Raw genomic sequence first — 12,192 nt, forward strand, 5'->3', positions numbered from 1 at the left:
CGTGCCACCTATCAGTGCCTATTTGTGCCACCTATCAGTGTCTGTGTCGCATATCAGTGCCATCTATTAGTGCCGCCTATCAGTGCCACTTCATTGATGCCACATCATTGGTGCCCATCAGTGCCGCCTTATCAGTGCCAGTCATTGCGGCCCCATCAGTGAAGGAGAAAAAACCTATTTACAAAGTTTTGTAACTGAAACAAAAAAAATTTTTTTTCTAAATTTTCGGCTTTTTTTATTTGTTTAGCAGAAAATAAAAATCCCAGAGGTGATCAAATACCACCAAAAGAAAGCTATTTGTGGGAACAAAATAATAAAAATTTAGCTTGGGTATGGTATAGCATGACCGCGCAATTGTCATTCAAAGTGCGACAGTGCTGAAAGCTCAAAATTCGTCTGGGCAGGAAGGTGTATAAGTGCCCGGTATTGAAGTGGTTAATGTAAATAATTGGAGACCAAACACTAACAAAAATCCCTTGACGGGATCCCTGGGGGGTAAGGTCATCTGGTAAGTGAAAAATCACTATCAGCACATCATAAGGTCACTGGCACTATTGTCACCTAAAGGATTGATAACAGCACTTTGACCAGACACTGGAAGTCACTTAATCACCATAGTAATGGACTAACATTTTTTTCATATTTAAGTATTTTTCCTTTTTCATGCTATATATATATTTTTTTCTTGTTTTGTAACTATCTAAGTGGAATATCGTCTATATGTGATCTGATGTGGTAGGTTATGACTACACCTCTGATACCTGTACGTAGAGGGGGAAACACATTTGAACACATAATTCACACTGATTTTTAAACAAACTTTTCTCCCATCTTCTTTATTAATTATTTATTTCATTTTCCTTTCTTTATTGTTTTAGGTGTTAGTTTTTAGTACATCAACACCTCCTTTTTCTCCAGTCACATTTCAAACACCAGACAGAAGGTCTAACGCAGTAGTTTTTTATTTCCTTATGATTCAGTTTTATTTTTTCCCACCTTGGATAATTTTTTATTTCTTTATATTAGGATCCCGTCAAGGGATTTTTGTTACAGTCTTTGGTCTCCAATTATTTACATTAAGCATATCACTTAGTAAACAACATACCTTTACCTAACAGAGGTTTAGCGCCATTTCTATACCACTCTATTCAATGTGTAAAACAGAACTATGACTTAACTAGACAAGAAATAAGTAAAAACATTTAAAACGTAGAAAAGGTGTCATTTTACAGCTGTGATATGCATTAGATTGTAATCTATTCTGAGAAGGGCGCTCTTAATCCTCTTGTAAATTCTGTATAATAATAATAATAGGGACACAGACACCATCTACATATAAAAGATCCAGAAAAAACGTCAACTAAAAAGTTAACTATACTCCTTAAAAATTTCAAAAGTCACTTGTCTAACAGAAATAAAATGTAACACAGTCGGCTGTATGTGAGTAAAGATAGCTCAATCACTGTTGTCCTTCAAAATGAATTTTGTGTCCACATTATAAATAGTCATAAGCCACATAGAAAATGTTGTGCTCAGTGCATAGAAGATATTTTTGGTTTACATTCATTCAGACACATCAGATATTTGTTCTGCTCTTCGGGTATTTATGTTGTGCAATGGCTATATTGCACACTAGGGGTTTCGGGATGCAGCTTCCTAAAACAAAGAAGTAGCAAATTATTAGAAACATTATACACAAGAAAGTATTATAAGACAGTGAAGAATTTTATAAGAAAAAAATAAAGGAAAAGTCATACAAAAATCAAGGAAGGAATAAGTGAAAAACAAGTGAAAAGCAAATGGTTTAATGATGTATGGATAGTTCAAGCAAGACTGCAAGAACACAGTGCGGTACTATGGAATTTACTATTTTCACGTGTATCTGTGAATTAAAAACACAATGAACAACTCTTGTGGTCTTAAAAGCTCTAATCCAGGATTAAACAAAATTATTCAGACCTACACATGCTGTTGGTAATTAATAACGAGTCCAGAGATTAGCAAACTCACTGGCAGAAAAACCTTGAATTATTGTTAGTGTACATAAGCACAGAGCTGGTTACAACAGTAGTTAGTTGCATAAAAATTTCAGAAAACAAAGGATTCCTTTCTGCATTAATACTAATTATGGTTTGACGAAAGTAACCCTTCATCTAAAGATTTCAGTAAAAGAAGAGCTGTACAGAAATAAATTTGTAGAAAATAATGGTTTACATAAGAATCTACTAAAATTACTTTCAGCTTAGCTACTCAACATAGTATGTTACTTTTAAATGCTACCATATAGTCTTTTTGTAATTTTTTTTAAAAAGCCAGTCAACCCAAAACAGGTATTTAATGATTTTATTTTTGTATCTAGTGAAAAAACAACAATGGGTTATTACTTGGGAACCTCAGTGAGTTTTTTTTATTAACATTATATATTGGGAGAAAGAACAGGAGCAATGACCACTCCAAGGCTGGAAGGAAGATGCTAAAAACCAAAATGTAAGGAATAATGCCATGAAATAGTAATAGAGTAATAAAATGCATTAGAATACCATGATAAAGTTATATTTTCTGAACAGCTCTGGTCCTTCCATGAAAAAGGACAATTCAGCCAAAGCAAGCACAACACCAAGAATGAAAGAATAATGCCGTGCACACACGACCGGACTCTCCAGCAGACTAGGTCCGACAGTCTTCTCGGTGGACCTTTCAGCAGAGTTCCGACAGACTTCCGAATGAACGGACTTGACCACACACGACCGGACTAAGTCCGTTCGAAAGTCCGTTAGTTTTGAACGTGATGATGTAAGACGGAACTAAAAAAAGGTAATCCAATAGCCAGTAGCCAATAGCTTCCCTTGCGTCGTATTTGGTCAGTCGGACCAGCATACAGACGAACGGTTTTCCCGATAGGAATGGAGTTCATCGGACAGATTTGAAACGTTCTTTTTCTAGGTCTGTCGGATTTGTATAACAAAAAACAATCGGATTAGCCCACACACAATTGGATTGTCAGACGGACTGATCCCATCGGACCTAGTCTGCTGGAAAGTCCGGTCGTATGTACGCGGCATTAGCCATTTCTTCTTATTCCAGGATGTATCAATTACTAAACTTTTATTTTGTAGCTAGGAAATATTTGCTTAGTTTTTGGAATTTGCGCCACTAAATATGCCACTTAAGGCCAAGTGTTTATTTTATTATTTTTATAGAACTAGATATAGAAGCTTGTGGTTTCAGATAAAGATGGAATTAAATATTCAGTTAATTTAGAAAATAGTTCCAATTGTAATCTGTTGGTAAACAGTGTGTGGATTTTTAGCAGATGGGAGTTTGTTTCTGGTACAAATTATGTTAGTGTGCAAAGCAGAAAGCAGCACAGTACAACATAGTGACATTCTTACAAAGGTGGTATAGACTGTACACTAGTGTTAAACCTTTTATGTATTTTATAAGAATGGAAGTACCTTGTATGTGTGGCTTTTTAACATGTATATCTGATTCACAGCTCTGGCTCGTCTACATCACAATAATATTCACTGGATAAAGAAGAAATAAATCTACGGTTGGATAAAAAATCTCCACCAACAAATACCATAACTAACATTTCGTTTTAAGATGCTTTTTATGTGAAATTAAGAGGAATAATAGAACAATTAACTACAAACCAATAATGTGTTGTAACTAAAGTATTAAATGATGAATTGATGGGAATTTTAGCAACATGACATGTTGGATCTTAGAATTACAGTTTAAAAAACACATTTAAGAGTGCATTCTTAGCAGGAATGTAATTGTAATTTTCTTAGGCAGTATCTGTAGCTCTCATCTTAGTGATGCCAATATCGAAACACTTCCCTAGAGCAGAAACCCTGGCTTTTCCACCACCACATGCCTGCATTATCTATTTATGTGAACAGTCTGATGATAAACTGATTGTAAAAGGATACACATTCCCAATAATCAGTTGTGGGCACATCTGACAGCTTGCTTCCTTAGTGACATCACTGGAGGCAAAGCAGTGTGAGAACCAGTAATTAACTGCTGAAAGCAATAACCCAGCTGGCTACACCCATACAGCAATACATGAACAACTTCCATGGTTTGTGGACCCTTTGTCTCACCCAGAAGGGGTGCAGACTCTTGCTGAGGTGCTACCCTGAAGACGAGTAGCATGAAGTCCTCAGACACATGGCCTGAGCAATAGAATAAATAACAGGTTGATGATCAGGACTGGTATTAATAAACTGAGTGCAGCTGCAGTTTACACAATCCACAGAATGAGCAATAAGCCAGACCTGTTGATAAAACAAAGGCTAAATTCCCAACATTCTATTTAAACACTCCTAATTGAGGTGGGCACTGCAGGATTACCTGAGCTGAAATACTGAATAATGACCAGCAACTGCCAAAAACCCAAGAATGACCCCTTTATTTAGCCACTGAAAATTCAGCAGAAGTATGCTTCCTTTGTAGAGGAGTCCTTTATAAGAATGTTTGGATGAGGCAATTCATTTTAAATGATAAAGTATCTCTACAGGGAACAGGTTAAGTGCACCATGCACTAAAAGATTCATCCCCAATGTCATTACTAAGATGAAAAAAATATGAAATATCTCTTTAAATCACTAGAAAATCACAAGTATGGATTTCTGTCATGGAAGATAGTTTTCTGTGCCAATGCATAATAAACTGGAAGACCATGGGAGATCGACATTAGGCAGGCTAGACTTTCCATCTGATACTGAAATGCAACGGGGCAGAAAAGGAACAAAAATCCAAACTACTGCCTCATCGGTTGTAAGAGCAAGGCTACTTTCACACTGGGGTGGTTTTCAGGTGCTTTAGTGCTGGAAATTGCCTCTGCAAAGCACCAGAAAACTGCCTTCCATTCATTCCATTGTATCTTTTTACACTGGGGCGGTGCGCTTGCAGGACGTTCCGAAAAGTCCTGCAAGAAGCATCTTTGGGGTATTTAGCGCTCCCAAAACGCCCTGCCCATTAGAATGAATGGGCAGCACCTTAAAAGCATTTTTGGGTTAAAAGCGCCCAGCTTGCGGCTGAAAAGCCTCTCAAAATCGCCACTTAAACACTGCTAAAACAAGTGGCGATTTAGCGCCAACGGCCGGCGCTCAGCCTAATATTTTTTTCAGATCATACACTGAATAGCATATTCATACGCTGGCCTCAAGGTGTGATCATACTTTGCCATATATTGAGGAAGTCAATTTGATTTTGTTACTAAAACATACTTTAATAAATCTGTTACATCAAACAGAAAACATAAATAAAGAGTATGATCATACCCACATTAACCACTTGACCACTGGGCACTTAAACACCCTTAATAACCAGACCAATTTTCAACTTTCGGTGCTCTCACATTTTGAATGACAATTACTCAGTCATGCAACACTGGACCTATATGAAATTTTTGTCCTTTTTTTCACACAAATGGAGCTTTCTTTTGGTGGTATTTAATCACCGCTGGGTTTTTTATTTTTTGTGCTATAAAAGAAAAAATACAGAAAATTATGTAAAAAAATGAATTTTTCTTTGTTTCGGTTATAAAATTTAGCAGATTAGTAATTTTTTCTTCATAAATTTTGGCCAAAATTTATACTACTACATATCTTTGGTAAGTACAAATTGGTGGATATTATTTGGTCTTTGTGAAAGTTATAGAGTCCACAAGCTATGGTGCCAATATCTGAAAATTGATCACACCTGAAGTACTGACGGCCTATTTGAATTCTTGAGACCCTAACATGCCAGAAAAGTACAAATACCCCCCAAACGACCCCTTTTTAGAAAGAAGACATTCCAAGGTATTTAGTAAGAGGAATGATGTTTTTTTTTAAGTTGTCATTTTTTCCCACAATTCTTTGCAAAATCAAGATTATTTTTACTTTTTTTTTTTTCACAAAATTGTCATATTATCAGTTTATTTTTCACACAGCATATGCCTACCACAAATTACACCCCAAAACACATTCTGCTATTACTCCCGAGTACGGCGATACCACATGTGTGAGACTTTTACACAGTGTGGCCACATACAGAGGCCCAACATGCATGGAGCGCCATCAGGCGTTCTGGAGCACCCAGGACAATTCTGACATTTCTCTCCTACATGTAAAAATCATCATTTATTTGCTAGAAAATTACATAGAATCCCAAAACATTATATATGTTTTTTTAGCAAACACCCTGAAGAATACAATGGTGGTCGTTGCAACTTTTTATCTCGCACGGTATTTGCGCAGCAATTTTTCGAATGCCTTTTTTTGGAAAAAAAACTGTTTTGTGCTTAAAAAAAAAAACACAGTAAAGTTAGCCCAATTTTTGCATAATGTGAAAGATGACGTTACACTGAGTAAATTGATACCTAACATGTCACTCTTCAAAATTGCACAGGCTCGTGGAATGGCGCCAAACGTCGCTACTTAAAAATCCCCATAGGCGACGATTACATTTTTTTTTACTGGTTATATGTTTTGAGTTACAGAGGAGGTCTAGGGCTAGAATTATTGCTCTCGCTCTAACGTTTGCAGCGATACCTCACATGTGTGGTTTGAACACCGTTTTCATATGTGGACTTACGTATGCGTTTTGCTTCTGCATGCGAGCACATGGGGACAGGGGCGCTTTAAAAAAAAAATGTATTGTTCATTTTACTATTTTTATTTTAGTTTGACATTTTTTTCCCCAAAAATAAATGTTTTGATCACTTTTATTCCTATTACAAGGAATGTAAACATCCCTTGTAATAGGAATATGGCATGACAGGTCCTCTTTACAGTGAGATATGGGGTCAATAAGACCCCACATCTCACCTCTAAGCTGGGAAGCCTGAAAAAAAAAAAAAAAAAAAGATTCTGGATTTGATCGTATTGGCGAGTCGGTAGAAGCACCGGAGGGCGGCGGGAGGGGGGGGGGGTGTCTATGGCTGGGTATTGCAGGGTATCACCGACTATGGCTGGGTATCTCAGAGTATGGCTGGGTATCTCAGAGTATGGCTGGGTATCTCAGAGTATGGCGTTGCAGAGTATTGCATTGCAGAGCATTGCAGGATATTGGAGGGTGTTGCAGAGCATTGCAGAGTGTTGCACGGTATTGGCGGGTGTTGCAGAGCATTGCAGAGTGTTAAAGGGTATTGGTGGGTGTTGCAGAGCATTGCAGAGTGTTGCAGAGCATTGCATGCTATTGGCGGGTGTTGCAGAGCATTGCAGAGTGTTGCAGGGTATTGGCAGGTGTTGCAGAGCGTTGCAGAGTGTTGTAGAGTATTGCAGAGTATTGCAGAGTATTGCAGGGCATTGCAGGGTAATGCAGAGTATTGCAGAGTAATGCAGAGTATTGCAGAGTAATGCAGAGTAATGCAGAGTATTGCAGAGTATTGCAGGGTGTTGCAGGGTATTGCAGAGTAATGCAGAGCAATGGCAAGGTATTGCAGAGTATTGGCAGGGAATTGAGGGGTTCATTTTCGGTGAGCAGCGATGTGGGCACTGCAGATGCAGCCCACATCGCTGCTGACACCGATCTCTTCCCCCTCCGCTGTTCCGATCGGTACAGAGGGGGAGGGAGGAACCAGCGTCATAACATGACGCCGGTTTGTTTACAAGTGATCACTCCGTCATTTGACGGAGCGATCACGTGGTAAACGGCGCTATGAGCGACCGTTTACCGCGATCTGTGATGCAGACCCGGCGGTCACGGATGCTCTCGAGTGCGCGCCCCAGGGGGCGCGCGAGAGCGGAATTCTGGGAGGACGTCATATGACGGCCTCCCAGAGTTAAGAAACCGCCCTGTAGCCGTCATTCGGCTATAGGGCGGTTGTTAAGTGGTTAAGTTACATTAAAATATTTTCCTAAAAATTAGATGTGATTTAAACATCAAATAAAAACTCCTTAAAAAGGCAAAACACAAACATTACATTCGGAAAAAAATACAAATGATGACAGACAGCATGAATCGTTTATCCCGATTTAGTGAAAACGTAGTCTGATAATTCTGTAATCCATAATTTAATAAACACATGTACATTACTTTAAACTGATATGTGTTAGTTTTTGAATACGTTGCAGAAAGCAAAGGTTTATTATGTTTTCATTATCTTTGTTAAAAAAAAAAAAAAAAAATGGAGAAGCAGCAAAATTTTACACCTATGCTGAACTGAAGAGACAGTAGATATATAATATAAAGTATCTCACAAAAGTGAGTACACCCCTCACATTTTTGTAAATATTTTATTATACCTTTTTATGAGACAATTCTGAAGAAATTACACTTTACTACAATGTAAAGTAGTGAGTGTACAGCTTGTATAACAGTGTAAATTTGCTGTCCCCTCAAAATAACTCACCACACAGCCATTAAAGCGGTTGTATACCCGGTGAAGTTTTTTTTTTTCTTCCTGACCTGCAAAGGAAAAGGCATAATGAGCTAGTATGCACCGCATACTAGCTCATTATGAAATACTTACCTTAGAATGAGGCCCCAACATCTGGCCCGATCCACGCCGAGGGAGCTGACATGTTTCCTCATAGTTTCTTCCGGGTATCGCGGCTCCGGCGCTGTGAGTGGCCGGAGCCGTGACATCATCACTCCCGTGCATGCGCATGGGAGATTTCTTTCCGACAGTGTCCGGTGTCTGCCGGACTTTCAGCCGAGAATCCCCTGTGTGCATGCGCTGCTGCAGTCAGCGGCGCATTGCGAGGGGAATATCTCCTAAACCGTATAGGTTTAGGAGAATTTTTCTTACCTACAGGTAAGCCTTATTATAGGCTTTCCTGTAGGTTAAAGTTAAAAAATTGACTATACAACCACTTTAATGTCTAAACCACTGGCAAAAGAGGTGAGTACACCGCTAAGTGAAAATTATAAAATTGGGCCCACTTAGCCATTTTCTCTCGCTTGTGTCATGTGACTCAGTGTTACAAGGTCTCAGGTGTGAATGGGGAGCAGGTGTGTTAAATTTGGTGTTATTGCTCACTCTCATACTGGTTACTAGAAGTTCAACATGGCATCTCATCGCAAAGAACTCTCTAAGGATCTGAAAAAAAAAAAAAGAGTTGTTGCTCTACATAAAGATGGTCTAGGTTCCACTCCGAAAAGGCCTCACCATGGTCGACCAAAGAAGTTGAGTGCACATGCTTAATGTCATATCCAAAGGTTGTCTTTGGAAATAGACGTATGAGTGCTGCTAGCATTGCTGCAGAGGTTGAAGAGGTGGGGGGGGGGGGTCAGTCTGTCAGTGCACACTGCATCAAACTGGTATGCATGGCTGTGGTCCCAGAAGGAAGCCTCTTCTAAAGATGATGCACAAGAAAGCCCATAAACAGTTTGCTGAAGACTAAGGATAAGTTCAGTTGGTGTCAAGCGTGTGTGGCGACAACCAGGTAATCAGTACAAAGACAAGTGTGTCTTGCCTACAGTCAAGCATGGTGGTGGGAGTGTCATGGTCTGGGGCTGCATGAGTGCTGCCGACACTGGGGAGCTACAGTTCATTAAGGGAACCATGAATACAAACATGTACTGTGACATACTGAAGCATCGGACGGTCCCCTCCCTTCAGAGACTGGGCCGCAGGGCAGTATTCCAACATGATAATGACCCCAAACACACCTCCAAGATGACCACTGCCTTGCTAAAGAAGCTGAGGTAAGGGTGATGGACTGGCCAAGCATGTCTCCAGACCTAAACCCTATTGAGCATCTGTGGGACATCCTCAAACAGAATTATGGTGGAGCCCAAGGTCTCTAACATCCACCAGCTCCGTGATGTCTTCATGGAGGAGTGGAAGAGGACTCCAGTGGCAGCCTGTGAAGCTCTGGTGAACTCCATGCCCAAGAGGGTTAAGGCAGTATTGAACATACAAAGAAAGGTAGGTGCAAAAAGGCATTAAAAGCCAAGACACCAATTGAAATCTATCAATAATTAGAAAGCAATCCTGCCCCTTGTCAGTGCAAATTAATATCAGCTGGTTCAGTCTCAACGGATAGCCTATAAAAGGTGTCTCATTACCAAGGTGTCACACAAGAAACATCCGATGATGGGTAAAAGCAAAGAGCTCTCTCAAGACCTTAGCAACCTTATTAATGAAAAACATACTGATGGCATTGGTTACAGAAGGATTTCTAAACTTCTGAATGTTCCAGTGATCACTGTTGGAGCCATAATCTGGAAGTGGAAAGAACATAATTTCACCATAAACCAGCCACGACCAGGTGTTCCTCACAACATTTCTGACAGAGGAGTGAAAAGAATTATCACTTGACCTGGAATTAGCAGGTACAATTGTTTAAAAGAAAACAATAAATAATGCACTCTACCGCCCTGGCCTGTATGCATGCTCACCACGCAAGACTCCATTGCTATAGAAAAAACATGCTGAATCTCATTTAAAGTTTGCTGCAAAACATTTAGACAAGTCTGTGAAATACTGGGAGAATACTGTCTGGTCAGATGAGATGAAAATTGAACTCCATGGATACCATAATACACATCATGTTTGGAGGTCAAATGGCACTGCACATCCCCCCAAAAAACCATACCAACAGTGAAGATTGGAGGTGGGAACATCATACATGTGGGGATGTTTTTTTGCATGTGGTACTGGCAAACTTCATATCATTGAAGGAAGGATGAACAGAAAACTGTACCAAGACATTCTTGATAAAAATATTCTGCCATCTACCAGGATGATGAAGATAAAACAAGGGTGGACATTTCAGCAGGACAATGATCTTAAACACAAAGCCAAGGAAACTCTCAATTGGTTTCAAAGAAAGAAAATAAAGCTGATAGAATGGCCCAGCCAATCACCTGACTTGAATCTAATAAAAAATCTATGGAAAGAACTAAGGATCAGAGTTCATAGAAGAGGCCCACGGAACCTTCAAAATTTGAAGATGGTTTGTGTGGAAGAATGGGCCAATATAACACCTGAGCAATGCATGCGACTTGTTGCTCCATACAGCAGGTGTCTTGATGCTTTCATTACCAACAAAGGATCATGTACAAAGTATTACATAAATTTAAATTTTCACAACTTAATTTCTGACCTTATTTGTTTTGGTTTCTTTGTAAGTTTGGATTGAATGGATTGTTAAAGTGGTTGTATACCCACTTTTTTAACTTTTACCTACAGGAAAGCCTATAATAAGGCTTACCTGTAGGTAAAAAAAATATCTCCTAAACCTGTACGGTTTAGGAGATATTCCCCTCGGTATGCGCCGCTGACTGCAGCGGCGCATGCGCACAAGGGGGTTCTCTCCGTGAAAATCCGGCAGCGCTCGTCCGGCCGGATTTAAATCTCCCGCGCGCATGCGCGGGAGTGACGATATCGCGGCTCCGGCCACTCACAGCGCCGGAGCCGCGATACCCGGAAGAGACGCCGAGGGAGCATGTCGGCTCCCTCGGCGTGGATCGGGCGAGATGTCGGGGCCTCGTTCTAAGGTAAGTATTTCATAATGAGCTAGTATGCGGTGCATACTAGCTCATTATGCCTTTTGCTTTGCAGGTTTAAAAGAAAAAAAAAAAAATTGCGGGTTTACTACCGCTTTAACATGTGATTAAAATTTCATTTCAATAGCACCTTTAGAAAGATATTTACCTGAAAACTGGTGATGTGTTTAATACTTATTTTATCCGCTATATATAAAACCTCCATATACACTATCCTATACTCACAGTTGATCTGGAGGAAAGCAAAAAAAACTCCAACAGAGTATGAACCAATTTGTGGCACAGTGGTGTAGAGGTTAGCACTCTCACCTAGCCGTAAAAAGGGTCACTGGTTCGAATCTCAACCACGACACTACCCGCCTGGAGTTTGCATGTTCTCCCTGTGCCTGCATGGGTTTCCTCCAGGTACTCCGGTTTCCTCCCACACTCCAAAGACATGCAGGTAGGTTAACTGGCTTCTGTCCAAAATTGGCCCTAGTATATGAATGGGGACCTTGGATTGTGGGCTCCTTGAGGGTAGGGTAGGGACCAATGTGACTGAATATGACCAGGCTGAACTGGATGGACTGGTGTCTTTATTCAACCTTACTAACTATGTAATTTACTCCAGTGGGGGAAAAAAATCCTCAATGCCCCAGGAGGAAAGATAGAGTGAATATATTCAGTTCAGCTAATTTTTCCTAAGGCCCCTTTTACACTACTGCGACTTTTCTGCAATTTCAGGGAATGCCTGTGTAA

The 12,192-nt window shown here is 39.9% G+C and overlaps 1 protein-coding gene across 2 annotated transcripts in view; it reads right to left on the reverse strand.

Annotated features, from left to right (window-relative positions):
• Positions 1–832: 832 nt before the first annotated feature.
• LOC143982459 (C4b-binding protein alpha chain-like) overlaps positions 833–12,192 on the reverse strand; it is a 577,061-nt gene continuing 565,701 nt past the window's right edge. Inside the window, exons 18-19 of one of the 2 annotated variants that reach the window (XM_077481181.1) lie at positions 3,456–3,527; positions 833–1,656 (exon numbers count right to left, since the gene is read on the reverse strand). In XM_077481181.1, coding sequence (XP_077337307.1) covers positions 3,491–3,527 — 37 coding nt within the window. In that variant the 3' untranslated portion in view covers positions 833–1,656; positions 3,456–3,490. The remainder of the gene's footprint in view (positions 1,657–3,455; positions 3,528–12,192) is intronic. The other variant, XM_077481180.1, reaches the window with a different exon arrangement.

The sequence above is a fragment of the Lithobates pipiens genome, unplaced genomic scaffold (assembly GCF_037356315.1).
Source record: "Lithobates pipiens isolate NorthernLeopardFrog02 unplaced genomic scaffold, aLitPip1_a1.2 Scaffold_16, whole genome shotgun sequence".
Lineage (NCBI taxonomy): Eukaryota > Metazoa > Chordata > Amphibia > Anura > Ranidae > Lithobates > Lithobates pipiens.